Source organism: Lutra lutra, chromosome 1 (genome assembly GCF_902655055.1).
Source record: "Lutra lutra chromosome 1, mLutLut1.2, whole genome shotgun sequence".
Taxonomy (NCBI): domain Eukaryota; kingdom Metazoa; phylum Chordata; class Mammalia; order Carnivora; family Mustelidae; genus Lutra; species Lutra lutra.
This window is the reverse complement of record NC_062278.1, coordinates 108,893,806-108,914,535: the sequence shown is the minus strand read 5'-3', so window position 1 is coordinate 108,914,535 and position 20,730 is coordinate 108,893,806. Positions and strand designations below refer to the sequence as shown.

General features: G+C 37.3%; 1 protein-coding gene across 2 annotated transcripts in view; it reads right to left on the bottom strand.

The window, feature by feature from the left end:
- Nucleotides 1–20,730, bottom strand: part of VPS8 (VPS8 subunit of CORVET complex) — a 247,869-nt gene that overhangs the window by 132,469 nt on the left and 94,670 nt on the right. For both annotated transcript variants that reach the window (XM_047732015.1, XM_047732018.1), the window contains 3 exons: nt 9,617–9,659; nt 8,122–8,194; nt 7,711–7,830 (listed from right to left, as the gene is read on the bottom strand). In XM_047732015.1, the coding sequence (XP_047587971.1) occupies nt 7,711–7,830; nt 8,122–8,194; nt 9,617–9,659 (236 nt within the window). The remainder of the gene's footprint in view (nt 1–7,710; nt 7,831–8,121; nt 8,195–9,616; nt 9,660–20,730) is intronic.

Here is a 20,730-nt window from a genome sequence, read left to right as displayed (position 1 = left end):
AATGTGTAGAGAAAAGAATCCGTGCCAATCTGAACAGCCATCAACTTAATACAGACTGCTATTTACAAAAGAGGTAATATACAAACCTAATGGTGACCAATATCAAAACTCCCTAATAAACACATGAAGAATAAAGAGAAAGAAATCCAAATACATCACAAAAGAAAACCAGTAAAACATGAGAGAAAGACAAGAAAGGATCAGAGAAAAATCTTCCAAAACAAGTAATAAAATGGCAATAAATACATATCGATAATAACTCTGAATATAAATGGACTAAATGCTCCAATCAAAAGGCATAGGGTGTCAGAATGCATAAGAAAACAAGACCCATCTATATGTTGCCTACAAGAGGGTCATTTTACACCTAAAGACACCTTCAGATTGAAAGTGAGGAGATGGAGAAATAGTGATCATGCAATGCAAATGGATGTCAAAAGAAAGCTGGAGTAGCAATACCTATATTGGACAAACTAGACTTATAAAACAAAGACTGGGGGCACCTGGATGGCTCAGTGGGTTAAAGCCTCTGCCTTCAGCTCAGGTCATGATCTCAGAGTCCTGGGATCGAGCCCCGCATCAGGCTCTCTGCTCAGCAGGAAGCCTGCTTCCTCCTCTCTTTGTCTGCCTGCTTCTCTGTCTACTTGTGATTTCTGTCTGTCAAATAAATAAATAAAATCTTTAAAACAAAGACTGTAACAAGAGACAAAGAAGGGTACTATATAATAATAAAGGGAACAATCCAACCAGATATACCAATTGTAAATATTTATGCACTGAAAATGGTAGCACCCAAATATATAACACAATTAGTAACAAACATAAAGGAACTATTAATAATACAATAATAGTAGGGGACTTTACCACCCCACTTACATCAATGGACAGATCATCTAAACAGAAAAATCAACAAGGGAACAGTGGTTTTGAAAGACACACTGGACCAGTTGGGCTAAAACAGCAGAATACACATTCTTTTCAAGAGCACGTGGAACATTCCCTAGAATAAATCATAACCTATTAGGTAACAAAAGAGGTCTCAACAAGTACAAAAAGACTGAAATCATACCATGCCCCTTTACTGACCCCAACGTTATGAAACTAGAAGTCAACCGCAAGAAAAGTCTGGTAAGACCACAAATACAAGGACGTGAAACAACATGCGACACAACAATGAACAGGTGAACCAGGAAATCAAAAGAAACTAAAAAAATACACGGACACAAATGAAAATGAAAACACAACGGTATGAGCTTTGGGATGCAGCAGAAGTGGTTCTAAGAGGGAAGTACACAGTAGTACATAGTAGGCCCACCTCAAAAAGCAAGAAGAATCTTAAACAATCTTAACACCTAAATGAGCAAGGAAAAGGACAACAAACAAATCCCAAAACAGTAATAGGAAGGAAATAATAAAGATTGGAGGAGAAATGAATGATATAGAAACTAAAAACGCAACAGATCAATGAAACCAGGAGCTGGTTCTTTGAAAAAGTTAGTAAAATTGATAAACCCCAGCCAGTCTTACCAAAAACAAAAGAGAAAGGACCCAATTAAATAAAATCACAAATGAGAGCAAAGAAATAATAACCAATACCACAGAAACACAAATAATTATAGAAGAATGTTGTGAAAAACTGTATGCCAACTAATGTACAACCCAGAAGAAATGGATAAATTCCTAGGAATATATAAACTACCAAAACTGATATAGGAAGAGATAGAAAACTTGAATAGACCAATAACCAGCAAAGAAACTTAATAATTAAAAAAAACTCCCAACAAACAAAAATTCAGGACCAGATGTCTTCTCAGGCAAATTCTAAAGAAGAGTTAATAGCTACTTAAAACATTTAAAGGAGAGTTAGTACCTATTCTTCTCAAACTATTCCAAAAAATAGAAGAGGGAGTAAAACTTCCAAATTCACTGTATGAGGCCAGCATTACCCTGATGCCAAAACCGGATAGACATCACAAAAAAAAAGAGAACTACAGGCCAATATTCCTGAGGAACACAGATGTAAAATTTCTCAATGAAATACTAGCAAACCAAATTCAACAATACATTAAAGAAAAATCATTCACAGTGATCAAATAGATTGATTCCCAGGTTGCTGGTTCAAAATTCACAAGTCAATCAATGTGATACACATCACATTAACAAAAGAAAGGATAAGAACCATATGATCCTTTCAACAGATACAGAAAAAGCCTCTGACAAAGTACAACAATCATTCATGATAAAAACTACCAACAAAGGAGGTTTAGAGGAAACATACCTCAACATAAAAAAGGCCATATATGAAAAGCCCACAGTTAATATCATCCTACATGGAGAAAAACTGGCAGCTTTTCCTCTAGGGCAGGAACAAAATGAGGATGTCCACTCTCACCTTTTTTATTCAACATAGTACTAGAAGTTCTAGCCTTAGCAATCAGATAACAAAAAGGAATAAAAGGCATCCAAATTGGCAAGGAACAAGTAAAACTGTCACTATTTGCAGATGACATGACACTATATAGAGAAAACCCTAAAGACTCAACCAAAAACTGCTAGAACTGATAAACAAATTCAGTAAAATTGCAGTATATAAAATAAATGTACAGAAATCTGTTGCATTTCTAAACACCAATAATGAAGCAGCAGAAAGAGAAATTAAGGAATCAACCGCACCAAAACCAGTAAGATATCTAGAAATAAATCTAATGAAAGAGGTGAAAGACCTGTACTCTGAAAACTATAAAATACTGATGGAAGAAACTGAAGATGACACAATGGAAAACTATTCCATGCTCATGGATGGGAAAAACAGGTATTTTTTAAAAATGTTTTTATTTATTTATTTATTTGACAGAGATAGCAGGGGGAGCAGCAATTAGAGGGAGAGGGAGAAGCAGAATCCCTACTGAGTAAGGAGCCCAATGCAGGGCTTGATCCCAAGACCCTGGGCAGACGCCTAACTGACTAAACCACCGAGGCACCCGTAGAAAAATGTTGTTAAAAATCTCTACTACCCAAAGAAATCGACAGATTTAATGCAATCCCTATTAAAATACCAACAGCATTCTTCACAGAGCTAGAACAAACAATCCTACAGTTTGTATGGAACCACGAAAGATCCTAAATAGCCAATGCAATCTTGGAAAAAAAAAAAAAAAAAAGCAAAGCTATAGACATCACAATTCTGGACTTTAAGTTATAGTACAAAGCTGTAATCAAAATACTATGGTACTGAACAAAAACAGACATGTAGATCAATGCAAGAGAATAGAAAACCCACAAATGAACCCATAATTCTCAACAAAGCAGGCAAGAATATCCAATGGGGGAAAAAAAACAGTGTCTTCAACAAATGGTGTTGGGAAAACTGGACAACCACCTGCAAAAGAATGAAACTGGAACACTTTCTTACACCATACACAAGAATTAACTCAAAATTAATTAGGACTTAAATATAAGACCAGAAACCAAAAAATCCTAGAGGAGAGTGCAGGCAGTAACTTCTTGGACATCAGCCATAGCAACTTCTTTCTAGATGTGTCTCCTGAGGTACTGGAAACAAAACCAAACATTAACTACTGAGACTACATTAAATTAAAAAGCTTCTGGACAGTGAAGGAAACAATCAATAAAACTAAAAGGCAACCTATGGAATGGGAGAAGATATTTGCAAATGATGTATCTGATAAAGCATTAATATCCAAAATACATAAAGAACTTTTAAAACTCAACACCTAAAAAAAAAATACAATTAAAAAATGGGCAGAAGACATGAATAGACATTTCTCCAAGAAGACATACGGATAGCCAACAGACACATGAAAAGATGCTCAACCTCACTTATCATCAGGGAAATGCAAATCAAAAACTACAATAAGGTATCACCGCACACCTGTCAGAATGGCTAACATCAACAACACAGAAACAACAGGTGTTGGCAAGGATGTGGAGAGAAGGGAACCCTCTCGCACTGTGGGTGGGAGTGCAAACTGGTGTCGCCATGATGGAAAACAGTATGAGGTTCCTCAGAACGTTAAAATTAGAGTTATCCCACAACCCAGCAACTGCACGACTATTTATTTACCCAAAGATTACAAAAAATACTAAATTAAAGGGATACATGCATTCTGATGTTTATAGCAGCATTATCTACGATAGCCAAATTACGGATGCAGCTCAAGTGTCCATCGATTGATGAATGGAGAAAAAAGATATGGTATATACACACAATGGGATAGTACTCAGCCATAAAAAAGAATGAAATCTTGCCATTTACAATGGCACAGATGGAGCTAGAGAGTATTACCTAAGTGAACAAAGTCAGAGAAAGACTAAAACCATATGATTTCACTCATACGTGGAATTTAAGAAACAAAACAAACAAGCAAAGGGAATAAAAGAGAGAGAGGCAAACCAAGAAGTGATCTGTTAACTCTAGAGAACAAACTAATGGTTACCAGAGGTGAGGTGGGCAGGGATGGGGGAAGTCAGGGGTGGGGATGAAGGCGTATACATGTTGTGATGAGCATGGGTTCATGGAAGTAGTGGATCACTATACCATACACTTGAAACTAATATTACAGGGTATGTTAACTAACTGGAATTTCAATAAAAACTTCAAAAAAAGAGAACAGCCTATTGATATAAGCAACAGCATTGATAAATATCAAAGCATTATTTTAAGTGAAAGAAGCTCCCAAACTACAGAGCTTATGATTTTATTTATAGGACATTCTGGAAAAGGCAAAATTTCAGTGTTAGAAAGCAAACTGGGAACTGGCAGTGGATGGGGTTTGAGACTAACTACAAAACTGCAAGTGTCATGGAAGTGTTCCATATCTGGATTGCAGGAGAGGTCACAAGACTATACATTTGTCAAAGTCTTCTCTTGAAATGGATGAACTACATTTTGCATAAATTATACCTCAAGGAAGCTAAATTTTAAAACTTTACTTGAAAAAATATTCCTAAATGAAAAAAGGTGGTAAATGTGATTTAAAAATCTGTCATGTAAATTATTTTGTGTCTCCCTGAAAATGTTTTTATTAAGATATATTAACTGAATTAGGAAAGTTATATGATCAATCAATCATGGCAAAATAGGTAGTGAATTCAGGATTTCAGATCCTAGGCCTTAACAATTTCTCCAGCTCTGGTACTTGGGCTTGCGGCCAACACTTGATACAAGCACGGAAGAAAACCTCCACATATCTTTCAGGCATTTCAAATTCATTAAGTCTAAAGGAGAATTAATATCTGTACTCCCCCATCCCTCACCATAACCCTGTCCTACCCCCTCATCTACCAAGAAACTGGTTTCTCCTGATTGCCTACTGAATATATAAACCACTATACACCCAGTTAACCAAGTCAGAAATCTAGGAATCTTTGATGCTTCCCATTTATCTTATCCTTCACATCCAACTATGCAATAAGTCCCAAGTTTAAGGCCAATTTGCTTCCTAAAATATCTTTTAAATCCTTTCACATCTTATTATGCCTGGAGTCACTGCCCTTGAATTCAAGTCACCTTTAATCTTCTACCTATTTCTTTAAGATTTTATCTATTTGAGAGAGAAAGAACAAGGGGAGGGGCAGAGGGAGAGGGAGAAGCAGACTCCCCACCGAGCAGGGAGACCAATGTGGGGCTCAATCCTGGGACTCTGGGATCATAACCTGAGCCAAAGGCAGATGCTTAACACACTGAGCCACCCAGGCACCCTTACAAAGTACAAGGAGTACTAAAGTACAAAAATTTGCTAACAGATCTTGTTGCCTTTAAAGTTGTCTTATTTCAACCCATTTTCATACAATAGTCATAGGGAATTTTCCTAAACTATAAATCATGATATTCCTTTGCCTAAAATGTTTTAGTGGCTACCTACTGCTCCAGTGTAAAATCCAAACTTCTCACCATGGGTTACAAAACTCAGTCTTCACCTACCTCTTCAGATTTGTTTCTTACTATAGGCTTCCATACACTTTGGGATGTGGCCATACTGATTTTTTACCCCCAATTCCTTGAGCCTACCTTGCTCTGTCTTGTTTCCAGGTCTTTTCACATACTTTGTCCTTCTTCCACGAATATTTTCCCCTAACCATTTTTTTTTTTAAAGATTTTATTTATTTATTTGACAGAGAGAAATCACAAGTAGGCAGAGAGGCAGGCAGAGAGAGAGGAGGAAGCAGGCTCCCTGCCGAGCAGAAAGCCCAATGCGGGGCTCGAACCCAGGACCTGGGATCATGACCTGAGCCGAAGGCAGCGGCTTAACCCACTGAGCCACCCAGGCGCCCCATTTTCCCCTAACCTTAACCTAACTTCTATTCATCCTTTGAGACTCACATGGACATCATTTCCTATAAGAAACCTTCTTTAATAAACCTCCCATGAGATTCTCTCGTAGGTGTGAGCGCAGCATCCTGCACTTCTCCAATGGCAGCACTGCATTGTGCGTAATTACTGATCTCAAAGTCTACGTCCTCTACATTCTCCACCAACACAGGCTTTAGAGCTTGTAAGGCAATGGTACACGCCAGACAGTACAGACCATGTGATATAGTAGGTGCTCAACTATTTGTCAAGCAAACAAGATCGTACTACAGCCTTATCCTCATAATCCTCATAATTCAGATGTCAGCACAATTCCACATGGTCTTCAGTGCTAGCAGAGCCCTTACAAAAATGAAAATGAGTTAGAATTCTTTGTTGCTCTACACCACTCTTTCTGTAACCCTGCTCATGACTTTCTCTTTCTCATTTTCTACATGCTGGATAGCAAGTACCCTTATGTTCTCTAAGGTTTCTTAAACCAACTAGGTCGGACTTCTAAGTCTCTTCTCCCTTCTTTCTGTGCAATTAAAATTACCACTTCTGAAGTCAGATATTCAAATAAACCAATTAAAAGTATAATATAATTGGGAATCTTTTCCTTCTCACAGGCATTTTTAACAGTTTATTACATTATTCAACTTATAAATGTACGATCATTAGAGAAATTTGCCCCATTTCACAGTTAATCACTAACAATATTTAGGTGTATTTCCTTCTGGTCTTTCTTCTCTAAATACTTCGTATATATAACATTTGTGTGCGTCTTATACATTGTGAGGCTCCGGCTTCACTAACACTGAAATATAAACTCTGTTCATGTTATCAAAAGATTTTTTAAAAACATTATAATCCTATTTAATTGGAACGATATATTATGTGTTATATAATTATTCCCTTGGGAGTATTTGCATGGAGAACCTGGCTCACTCAAATCCATCTTTAATTAAATATGCATAACGTCACTTTTTCAGCAGGAAGCTTCCGTGTTCCATTTAGACCCCAGTGACTTCCACAATCATCACCACTACAAGTCCATCAGAGCCTTCTTCCATATTCAGTATGTCAACTACTATAATTTATGAAACCAAACATGCTACACATATCTAATACTGCTTTAACTTTTTGATAAGGTTGTGGTAGAAAGAGACAGACATAGGGGAAGATGGGAGGAAGGATGGGAGGGACAGAAGTGGGAGGGAAAGAAGGGAGATAAAGAATTAGGAAATACAGGGGGCAGAACAAAATTAAACATGTTAAAATTTTTACTGCTCACTGTTAGGGCATAAAAATTGTACCTGCACACACATCCTTCTTTCTATTAAAAAGAATTTATCACCCTGTTTCCTCTAAAAATACCTTAAAATCATATTATCTCTTACCAGTGCCAACACATTTAGAAATTCTCTTGTGTCAAAATGTAGCAGAGTCCTAACGTAGGGGTAGATTTCTTCCTCGGGGGAAGCTTCTGCTGAATGCAAGCGAATCAGAAATTCAAAAACCTGCAAGTTGAAAGAAATGTTGACTATTTTCTTTCCTTACAAAGTATCTTGCTGAAGCAAGGATTCCCATTTGGACAAAATAAAGGCAGGTCGAATTTGGTCTAAATTGCTACCACTTAATAACTTTTCTAACCTGTCTCAGCTCTACTTCCTGGCGGCTGTGATGAGTGGGGGAGGCTCTCTGCTACCACTGCAGACAGCTCCTGACTCACATGTAACCCTCAATTACAGTTCCTCTTTCTTGCATTTAACAAGAAGTGATCATAAAAATGCTGTGGAAATAGCACCAACCTGGTTTTTAACCAAGGGAACAAGATCTTCAGGGATATCACCAAGGGGATAGGCTCGGCCCGCAAGACAACAGCTAGGAGAAAAGAAAGAGAACAGAGTTGGTGACTTGTAGTGGGCTGACTTCAGGTAGCACACAGTTTCTCAAACCCAACATAGTCATTTGATTTTTAAGCAGGCTCAGCTTTTGTCAGGTCAAGTTCAAATTCGATCAAGGTGAGAGCCTGTTCAGAAACTGGGGCCAACAGGGATGGCGGTGAAAAAACACATCCCATGACAGAGTAAGCACTTTCATTTCTTCTCATTTTTCCTAAGAAAAACCCAGGCCGCAGAAGTGGACAAAAGGGAATGAGAACAGATTATCCGAAGGTCTCACACCCAGCACCAGAAAAAGCCTAATGGCACCACTGCGCTATGATTTACCGGCAAAAAGCCTAATGTTTTCAGGGACTTTGAGCCAGTGGCTCTAAGAACAGTGATCAAAGCCAGGGAATGAGCTAGGCTAACCAATGTGTGGAAAATGTCCTCAATAGGACAAGTCTTCAGGGAGAGGAGGACCTGATGAGAAATTACTGCTCAGTTTTACTTCTAAATCAGACCTTCCTTATAGCTAATGCTTTATGGATTATGCCTTGTGGGCTGAACTATAGAGATGTCTTCTGAGTATGTCCTCATTGGAGGAGGTGGGGGGTGGAGACTGATCTTAAACTTTTTGAACTAGTCATCAATTCTGAATGTTGGATTAGGGACAGCATCTTCTAAGAAGTGTAAAGTACAGATAATAGAGTACCAGGCAGATGCTGTACTGTTTTCAAGAATCAATGTAACAAGGGTGAAAAAGGTCTCAAAGCTAACTCTGACACTAGATAGGAGCTAAAATAACACTCTGGCAGGTTCTGCCACCTTCCTGCCTGCTAGTCTGGCAGTCATCTGTCTTAAAGTTCTATCAGGACACAATTCTGAGCCTGCAGAGTCTCCTGTTTGGAGAGTAAGGAGATAAACAGTTCACAGCTTAACCTCTGTCACCAACTTTCTCATGATCTAAACATATCTCTTGCCCTTTTATATAAAACAGAGACAACACATATTGCAGAGCTGACAGTAGTAAAATACCGCTGGGCTTTCTCAACCTCAGCCTTATTGATATTTTGACAGAGACAATTCTTCATTGTGTGGACTACCCTGTGCACAGCAGGACACCAGGAACATCTCTGGCCACCACCCCCAAGATGCCAGCAGCATCCCTCCCCTAGCCCCAGTTGTGACAAACAAAAATGACTCTAGATATTGCAGAAACTCAGGGTGGGAGGGGGGGGTTCACTGAGGGGGGCACAAAATCACCCGCAGTTGAGAATCATACTGTACATGCGAACACGGAAACATGGAAAGCACTATACATAGAGGAGATGACGACACCTATAAGAATACCGGGGTGGGGGAGGGGGGAGGCAGTTATGGAAGGAGAACACAAATAAGTTTTTTTAAACAGATCTCTTACCTAATATATACAAGAAGCTTGTTGCCCATAACAACTTGCTCATCTGAAATAGAAAAAGTATCTTCAGCAATACCTCTCAAAACCTTTTCAGAAATACAATCTTTATGTGGAAAAAAATAAAACTTGGCAATTAAGGTATCTCCCTAAATAATACACAATTTGAGATAAGACCACTTTAATTCTTGTTTTTAGAACTTCCGTTAGATTCTTTTCACAGATACAGAACCCATGAGTCAAACAAGGTTACAGTAGAAGGCGTACATCTGAGGGTAGAGAACCATGCACTGTTGGCTTAACCAGTAGCTTGGGACCAGGGGAAGGTGTAGAACAGGCAATGAGTTGATGAGTTAAAGACCAGTTAAGTAGTATTAAGGCATAACTATAATGTCTTCTCATTTGTAACATGGACCCTTACTACTTACTGTGCTCTAGGGCTGAGAAAGCCACTGTTCACAAGTATTTAGAATAAGACACTAAGATTAGTTTTAGGCCAAGGGGTAAGGGCAACATAGAACAGAGCAGGAGACACAAGAATGGATCAAGTGATCAGTAATTCTTATGGTGTGCAGATTATAGGAATCTGTGATCAGTAACAATGACGATAAGCTGAAGTTTTTATTTTTGATACATGAATAACAGGCATAATGCAAGCAAGTGTACCTCTCTTAATCAGTAATCTTTTCTAAGTACTCCAAATCTATGCTGTTTGAAGCACAAATAAACTTGAATTGCTCAAAATTATATGAATAATTACATACTGCTTCCTTTTTGAAACTTTTTTAAAAATTAATAAACTTCATTTTTTAGAGAAGTTTCACTAGGTTCAAAGCAAAATCGAGAGGAAGGTATAGAGATTTCCCATATGCCCTACCTCCACACCACACAATCTCTTCCTCTATCAACATCTACTCCGGAGTGGTACATTTCTTACCATCAATGAATCTACAGTGACGCATCATCACATGAAGTCCACAGTTTACATTAAGGTTTGCTCTTAATGATGTGCACTCTATGGATTTTGGTAAATGTATGCTGATGTACAAACACCATTACAGTACTGTACACAGACTCTAAAGTCCTCCGTGCTCAGCCTATTCATCCCTCCCTCTCCATCAAGCCCTAGCAAACACTGATTCTTTTATTGTCTCCATAGTTTTGCCTTTTCCACAATGTCAAGTAATTGGAATCACAGAATATACAGCCTTTTCAGCTGGGCTTCTCTCATTAGTGATAAGCATTTACGTTTCCCCCATGTCTTTTCATAGTTTGACACTTCATATCTTTTTAGTGGTGAATAATATTCCACAGTACAGACGTACCACAGTTTATCCATTCACCTACTAATGTACATCTTGGTTACTTCCAAATTTGGGAATTATGAAGAGAGATACTATGAACACCTGTGTGCAAGTTTTTGTGTGGACATCAGTTCTTCAACTACTTTAGGTAAAAACGAAAGAGCATTAATTACTGGATCACACAGTTTAGTTAGAAACTGCCCAACTGTCTCCCACAGTGGCTGTACCATTATGCATTCCCACCAGCAACTAATGAGAGTTCCTGCTGCTCCACATCACTGCCGGAATTTGGTGTTGTCAGTGTTACAGATTTTAGCCATTCCAACAGGCATGTAGTGGTATCTTGCTGTTTTAATTTTTATTGGCCTAATGATGTTGCACATCTTTTCATATACTTGACCTCTCTGTATCTTCTTTGGTGAGATGACTATTCAGATCATTTGTCCATTTTTTAAATCCAGTTGCTCACCTTCTTATTGCTGAGTTTCAAGAGTCCTTTGTATACTTTGGGTAACAGTCTTCTGCAAATATTTTCTCCCAATCTGTGGATTATTTTCTTTCTCTTAATACTGTTTTTTTATAGAGCACAAGTTTTTAATTTTAACAAAGTCCAGCTTATTATTTCTTTCATGGATGGTACCTTCTCTCCATTGAATGCTGCCTTATCAAAAAATTCATCACCATAACCACAGACAATTGGGTTGTCTCCTATGCTGTCTTCTAGATGTGCTCCTTGTTTTGTATTCTATAATTAGGTCTAAAATCCATTTTGGACTCATTTTTGTAAAGGGTGTAAATTCTGTTTCTCACTTTTTTTTTGGGGGGGGGGGGCATGGATGTCTATTTGTCCTAGCATTATTTGTTGGAAAGACTACCTTTGTCCAATGCATTGTATTTGCTTCTTTGTCAAAGTTCACTTGACTATATTTATGGGAGTCTATTTGGGGGCTCTCTATTCTGTTCTACTCTTTTTTTTTCCCCCAGTACCACACTGTCTCAATTATTGTAGCTTTTATACTAAGTCTTGGATAGTGTCAGTCTGCCAGCTCTGTTGTTCTCTCAATATAGCTCTTCTGGGTCTTTTGTGTCTCCATACAAATTTTAGAGTCAGTTTATCAATATCCAAAAAGTAACTTACCTGGGATTCTGATTGGGATTATATCTGAATCTATATAACAAGTTGAGAAAAAAAAAATGACATCTTGACAATAATGAGGTTTCCATTCCATGAACATGGAATATCCTTCCATTTATTTAGTTCTTTGATCTCTCATCAGTTTTGTAGTCTTCCTCATATAGATATTGTTCATATTGTTATATTTATACATGTGTCATTCATTTTTTAGGGGGCTAATATAAATGGTAATGTTTGTCATTTCAAATTCCACTTATTTATTGCAAGTATATAGTAAAGCAATTGCCTTTCGTATATTAACCTTACACCCTGCAACTTCTAAAATTGCTTATTAGTTCCAGGAATTTTTTGGTTAATTCTTTCAGATTTTCTATATAAATGATGTCACCTAGGAACAGTTTTTTTTTTTTTTCCTTCACAAACTATATAACCTTCTTTTTCTTTTCTTGTCTTTTTGTATTACATAGGACTTCTAGTATGATGTTGAAAGCAACAGTGAGAAGGGGACATCCTTGCCTTGTCCCTGATTTTGTAGTAAAGCTTCAAATGTCTCACCATTAAGTAGGATGTTAGCTGTAGTTTTTTTAACAGATGTTCTTCATCAAGTTGAGAACATTTTCCTCTATTCCTAAATTACTGAGAATTGTTTTGTGAATGGGTGTTGGATTTTGTCAAATGCCTTTTCTGCATCTGTTATTATGATCATGAGATTTTTCTTCTCTTCCTTATTGATGGGATGGAATACGTTAATTAATTTTCAAATGCTGAAGGAGCCATGTATACCTGGGATAAGTCTTACTTGGCTGTAGTGAATAATTCTTGTTATACATTCTTGTATTCAACTTGCTAATATTTTATTGAGGATTTCTACATCTATGCTCATGAGAGACACTTGTCTTTTCTTTCCCTATAATATTTTTGTCTGCTTTTGCTATTAGGGCATTAAGTGGGCTCACAGAATAAGTTATACATATTCCCTTAGCCCTACCTTTTAGAAGAGATTGTAGAGAATTGGTGTAATTTCTTCCCTAAATGTTTGGTAGAATTTACCAGTGAAACTCATCTGGGCCTGGCACTTCTGTTCAAGGTTATTAATCATTAATCCAATTTCCATAATTGATGTATGTTTCCATAATTTCCATAATAGATGTAGGTCTATTCAGATTGTCAATTTCTTCTTGTGTAAGCTTTGGCAAATTGTATCCTTCAAAGAATTAGTCTATTTCATGAGGGTTATCAAATTTGTGGATACCTAGGTATTCATAATGTTCCTTTCTTATCCTTTTAATATCCATGGGATCTGTACTGATGTCTTTTCTTTCATTTCTAATATTAGTAATTTGTGTCTTTTCTCTTTGTTGGCAGGACTAGAAGGTTAATCAGTTTTACTTATCTTTTCAAAGAAATAGATTTTCAAAAAAAGTCAACACTTTTTTCTATTGATTTCCTGTTTTTAATTTCATGGATTTATGATCCAATGTTTATTATTTCTTTTCTTTGCTCATTTTGGACTTAATTTGCTCTTCTTTTTCTAAATTCCTGAAGTAGAAGCCTTAGAGTATTGATTTTAAATCTTTCTACTTTTCTTCTTTATGCATTCAATGTTATAAATTTCCCTCAGAGCTGCTTTTGCTGCATCTTACATGAGTATTTTCATTTAATTAAAAAGAATCTTAAATTTCTTGAGATTTCTCCTTTGTTTCCTGTGTTACTTAGAAGTATATTGGTTAATCTCTATGTATCTTTTGAATTTTCCAGTGTTCCTTCCCTTGTTGTCTAGTTTAATTCTACTGTGGTCTGAGAACAGGCATTGTATGATTTCTGTTCTTTTAAATTTCTTAAACTGTGTTTTATGGCCCTGAATGTGGTCTATCTTATTAGTAAATGTTTCATGTGATCTTGAAAAGAATGTGTAATCTGTTATTGTTGGATGAAGTAGCTCACAGATGTTAATAATATTCAGTTGAATGAAGGTTCTGCTGAGTTCACCTATGCCCTTACTAATTTCTGCCTGCTGGATCCGTCCATTTCTGATACAGGAGTGTTAAAATCTGCAACTGTAATAATGGACTTATCTACTTCTCCTCACTATTCTATCAGTTTTTACCTCATGTATTTTGGCACTGTTTTAGGTGCATGCACATTATGGATTGTTATGTCTTCTTAGAGTATTAATCCTTTAATCATCATATAATGCCCCTCTTTATCCCTGATAAATTTCTTTGTTCTGAAGTTGGCTCTGTCTGAAATTCATATAGTTACTCCTGCTTTCTTTTGATTAGGGTTAACTGTGGTATATCTTTCTGCTTCTTTAATATGTCTTTATATTTAAAATGGGTTTCTTATATACAAGTTTTAGTTAAGTCTTTTTTGGATCCATGTTAATAATCTCTTTTAATTGGTATATTTAGACTATGAACATTTTAAGTGATTACTGATATATATTTGGATTAATATCTATTATATTATCACTGTTTTCTATTTCTTGTCCATATTTTTTATTCCTATTTTTGTCCTCAACACTTTTTCTGCCTTTTGCGATTTTAACTGAACATTTTATAGGACTCTATTTTTCCCTTTTCCTAGTATATCAATTATGCATCCATTTTTTAGTTGTTACTCTCAAGTTTGCAACACAGATTTACTACCAATCCAAATCTACTTCTAAATAACATTATAATGCTTTACCGGTAGTATAACTATCTTATACTAACAAAATACTCTTAATTCCTCCCTCCTGTACCTTGTGTCCTTGCAGTCATTTATTTCATTTATATATAAACATATACACACACAAGTATATGTACACACACTATCAAATCCATTGTTGTTATTATCTTTAACTATTATTTGACAAATGAATTAAGAATAACGGAGGTTTTCTTACACCAAACTGTCTGAATCTTGTTGTTTGTGGTGTGATCAGTATCTGCTGTGTTCAGAAGGATGCAGGAGAGTGGGTTCATGACCTTAGCAGCCTTAAGGGCAGAGCACACCCCTCCAATTAAACCCCAGGATTGTAGTCCAGGTCCCAGTGCTGCAGCATCCCTTGCTTCGTGCTCAGAGGATGCCATGTGCTGCGGCTCATGGCAGAGCAGTTTGTCAAAGTGGGGGCACATCCCAAGAAAACCAGAGGGCATGTTTCTAGAAACTACTGTTGGAGCTAAGCTCTTGGTTTCTCTGCAGGATTCCAGAGTTCTGGCAGCACACTCATTCCTCTAAATGTTGGCTGTCATGCTATTATCCTTGAAAAGACTGAGCACCCCTGAGAAGGCTCCCTTTTTCCAGTAAAAAGCTTAGGGTCCTCAGCAGTGGCTTGTTGGAGGGGGACCAGATTGGGCTTTCTCTAGTACTCATAGTTTCCCTGCTTGTCAATCAAGTTTCCTCCTGAGGAAGATCATTTACCTCACAAAGCCCAGGTCTCTGCAGACCAACTTAGCAAGGGGCACTAACAGCCATCCATGTCCACTCCTCTGCCCCCAAAGCCCAGTGTTTTTTGCAAAGAGATAAAACTCCCTCCACCGCCCCCGCTACCATGTTTAGCAAACATCAGAGTAGGGGAAGAACCAAGTTCATTCCCTGTCCTTATCTCCTCTGTGAATTAAATTTCCAAAACTGTTTCCTACGTGCAACACAAAGCTTCCAGATCCATAAAACATCCCAAGGATTAGGGGAGAAAAAGTATTTTTTTTGTTTTGTTTTGTGTTTATTTTTTCTGGAAACTGGACTTCAAATTTTGCTATACCGTAGAAGCCCAGAAGGCCATGTGTTCTAATCTGCCTGCCTGATTCCACGGTGGTGTCACTTCTATGTTATGTTCTTGGCATTGGAACTGCTCTCCGTTACAGTCCTGTTCAAGTTAGAGCCGCGTAAACTCTCCGGCTGGGAGCAGCACCCATGTTGCTGGTGAGTAAGACTGTGTATCTGGATGCCAAGCCACAGGCCTGAGGAAATAAGCTGCTGTGCATCAATAATCATTACTGACAAGGATGGCATTCTGAAAAGCTGCAATACTTACAGTACATTTTACATTCTTTGGGAAAAAAAGAGTAAGAAAAATAAATGCTTTTGTTTTATCTTCACCTATGAATTCTCTGATCCTCCTTCCTGGATCTGAGTTTCCTACCTATATTATTTTCTTTCTCTCTAAAGAACTTCTTTTAATACTTCTTGTAAGAGTTCTCCTGGCACCAAATTCCCTCCATTTTGGTTTGTCTGAAAAAGTCTATTTGTCTTTCACTTTCAAAGGACAATTTTACAGGGAACAAAAGTCTATGTTGATAGGGGTTTTTTCTCTCAACACTTTAAATATTTACTCCACTCTCTTCTTTCTTGCATGGTTTCTAAGAAGTTGAATGTAATTCTCATTTTTGCTCCTTTACAAGTAAAATTCTTTCTTTCCTCTGGTCTGTTTCAGAATCTTTAGCTTTTCTTTTCTGCAGTATAAATATGATATGCATAAGTGTGGTGTGAGATTGTTTTTTGTTGTTGTTGTTGTTGTTTTGTTTTGCTGTTCGGTCTGCTTAGTGTTCTCTTTCTGGGTCTGTGGTTTGGTGTCTGACATTAATTTGGGGAAATCCTCAGTTATTATTGCTTCAAATACTGCTTCTGTTCCTTTCTTCCTTTTCCCTCTGATATTCCCACTATGTGTGTGTTATACCTTTTGTAGTTGTCCCACAGTTCCCACAGAACACTTGGATGTTCTGTTCTATTTTTAGTCTTCTTCTCTTGGCTTTTCAGTTTTTGAACTTTCTGTTATGTCGTCAAGCTCAGAGGTGCCTTCCTTGGCTATGTCCAGTCTATTAATGAGCCCATCAAAGGTATTCTTCATTTCTGTGAGTTTTATGACATTTTAATGTTATCTATCCTATCGCCCTTTCCCCAGTTTTACCAGAGCTCTGAAAACCAACAGCCTGGTACAAACCAGTAACCTAGTGGCCACTTGAGGGAACAAAATGGGTTTGGAACTCCCCAAAGCCTCATCCTCAGAGGACTGTAAATATGTGACCTATTTGGCAGCTCACTTAAAAGCTCCATTCTCAAGGCTCGTCTTTTTTTGTCCTGACTCAGAGCTTACTCAACACAAACAACACTATCTGGAACCCACCTCCTCCCCAGGATCTCTCTCAAAAACAATCAGTGCGGGCGCCTGGGTGGCTCAGTGGGTTAAGCCGCTGCCTTCGGCTCAGGTCATGATCTCAGGGTCCTGGGATCGAGTCCCGCATCAGGCTCTCTGCTCAGCAGGGAGCCTGCTTCCCTCTCTCTCTCTGCCTGCCTCTCTGTCTACTTGTGATCTCTGTCTGTCAAATAAATAAATAAAATCTTTAAAAAAAAAAAAAAAACAACAACAATCAGTGCAACTGTTTAACTTTACAGGTGCCAGAGGTGGTATTATCAGAATGAACTAATAAACTCAACAAAAAAACTTAAAAGGAAAAACTGGATAATGGGAGTCTGCAGGGGGCTGTAAAAAGCTCCAACATTATTTCTAGAACTCCAGAAGGACATGTGTATAGATAGGGCTGTACACATATCCAAGAAAGACCTGATAAAGCCCTAATCTACTCACGGCAGACTTTGAGGCTCTGCACAAGCAAAATAAAAGTTAAGGCAGAATTGTAAGCTGCCTGCTGAAGCACTGAAAGCTCCAAAATAAAATGAAGCAAACTTGTAAGATAAGACATAAATAATCCAACAGTAATACTTGGAGACTTCACTAATCCACTTTCATTAATGGATAGAACAATTAGCAGAAGATAAACAGTAAACAGAAACCTTAAACAAAACTCTAAGTCAACTACAGACGTCTACAGACATTCTACTCAACAACAAAACATATTCAACACATTATTTTCAAGTGCATAAAAACATTCTCCAGAACAGACCCTATGTTAGGCTACAAAATAAGTCGTGGGGTGCCTGGGTGGCTTAACTAAGCATCCAGCTCTTGATTGCAGCTCGGATCAAGATCTCAAGGTTCTGAAATCAAGCCCCAAGTCCAGCTCTGTTCTCAGTATGGAGTCTACTTGAGACTTCTTTCGGCTCAGGTCATGATCCCAGATTCCTGGGATCAAGTCCCACATCAGGCTCCCTGCTCAGCAGGGAGTTTGCTTCCCCCTCTACTCTTTCCTCCGCTTGTGCTCTTTCTCTCTCATGCTCTCTCTCAAAGAAATAAAAATATTTTTTAAAAAGGGGGGTACAAATCAAACCCAACTAGTAAGATGGAGGAAGTAAATATTAAAGATTAAAGTTAAAATAAAAAATGAAAGGAAATTTTTTTAAAAAATCAAAGAAATAAAAAATTGGTTCTCTGAAAAGACCAACAAAATTGACAAACCTTTAGACAGACAGACTAAGAAACAAGAGGACTCAAATTACTCAAATCAGTAAAAGAAATCACTACTGACCTTATAAAAATAAAAGAATACAAAAGAATACCATAAGCACTATATGCCAAAAAATTAAATAACATAGATGAAATGGACAAATTCCCATAGAAATACCAAAATGAAATAATGGGAACAGACTATAATAAGCAAAAAGGCTGAACTTAAAAACTTCCAACTAAGAATATCCTAGGTTCACATGGCTTCATTAATGAATTCCACCAAACACTTCAAGATTTATTTATTTATTTTAGAGAGAGCAAGCACATGAGTGTGGGGGAGAGGGGCAAAGGGAGAGAGAAACCCAAGCAGACTCTGTGCTGAGCAAGGAGCCCAACCCAGGGCTCAATCCCATGACCATGAGATCATGACTTGAACTGAAAGCAAGATTTAGACACTTGCCCAACTGTGCCACCCAGATTTAAAAGATTTATTTTATTTTTGGAGGAAGGGGGAGAGAGAGCATGAGTTGGGGGAAGGGGGTAAGAGAAGAGCAAGAGAGAATCTCTAGCAGACCCCACTGAACATGGAGCCCAACCTGGGGTTCAATTCCATAACCCTGAGATCACGACCTGAGCCAAAACCAAGAGTCAGATGCTCAACCAAAATGAGCCACCCAGACACCCCTAAATTCTTCCAAACATTTAAAAAAGAATACGAATCCTTCATAAACTCTTCCAAAGATCAGAAGAGAAAACACTTCCCAAACCATTCCATGATGCCATTATACCAAGTTTCAAGTATACATCATACTAGGACCAGAAAAAGACATGGAAAGAATATAAAACTAAAGGATATCCTTTATAAATACAGACATAAAAATCCTCAAAAAATAAAAAAATAAAAAATAACAGCAAACTGAATCCAACAGCATCTACAAAAGATGTATACACCATCGTGTATATCTAAATACCAAGGGGTATTTAGCCTAATATAAGATTGGCTTAACATATAAAAATCAACCAAGTCTTATAGACCATATAAAATAAAGGACAAAACCCACAAGATTATCTTAATATATGCAGAAAAAAGCATTTGATAAAATCCAATTCTTTCATATTAAAACCACTCATCCAACTAGGAAAAGAATGAAATTCTTCAAACTGATAAGGCCATCTACAAAAAACTCACAGTATATAGCATATATAATAATGAAAAACTGAGGGGCGCCTAGGTGGCTCAGTGGGTTAAAGCCTCTGCCTTCAGCTCAGGTCATGATCCCAGGGTCCTGGGATCGAGCCCCACATCGGGCTCTCTGCTCTGTGGGGAGCCTGCTTCCTCCTCTCTCTCTGCCTGCCTCTCTGCCTACTTGTGATCTCCGTCTGTCAAATAAATAAATAAAATCTTTTAAAATAAAATAAAATAAAATAAAAATAATGAAAAACTGAATGCTTTCTCTCTTATATCAGGAAAAAGGTAAAGATGTCCACTCTTGCCACTTTATTCAATGGTATTGGAGGTTCTAACCAGGCCAATTAAAAAGGAAAAAAGAAATAGAAAGCATTCAGATTAGAAAGGAAGAAGTAAAACTATCTCTGTTTACAAAAAAACATGATCTTACATATGCAGAAAATTTTACAGAATTCATTTAAAAAGTTAGAATGAATTCAGCAAGAATGCAGGATACAAGGTCAATAAACAATAATCAATTTCATTTCTATACACTCACAAATAACATTCCAAAAATGAAATGAAAATGCCAAATTCCAAAAATGAAATTAAAATACCAATTCCTCTTATAATAGCATCAAAATTAGTAAAATAGGAATAGATTCAACGAAAGAAGTATATGACTTACACACTGAAATACTGCAAAACATTGTTGAAAAAAATTAAACAAGACCTAAATAAATGGGAAGATATCTTATGTTCATGGATTGGAGAACTTAATGATGTTAAGACCGCAATAATTGCCAAGTTGATCTATAGAGTCAAAGCATGCTTATAAAAATCCCAGCTGCCTTTTTGCAGAACTTGGGAAACCAAAGTGACTTGAAAAGACCAAAATAAATGGAGAAACATAGCACATTCATAGATCAGAAGACTCAACAGTGTTAAGATGGCAATCTCCCCCAAATTATTCTACAGGGTCAACTACAATCTCAAACAAAATTCTGTTTTTTTAAAAGAAAGTGATGAGTTGATTTTAATGGCTATATGTAAAGACAAAGGACCTAGACTAGTCATGACAATTTTGAGAAAGAAAAAGTTGGGAGATCTAAGTACCTGATTTCAAGACTTACTATAAAGCTACAACAGTCAGAACAGTAAATTCCTGGCATAAGTACAGACAAA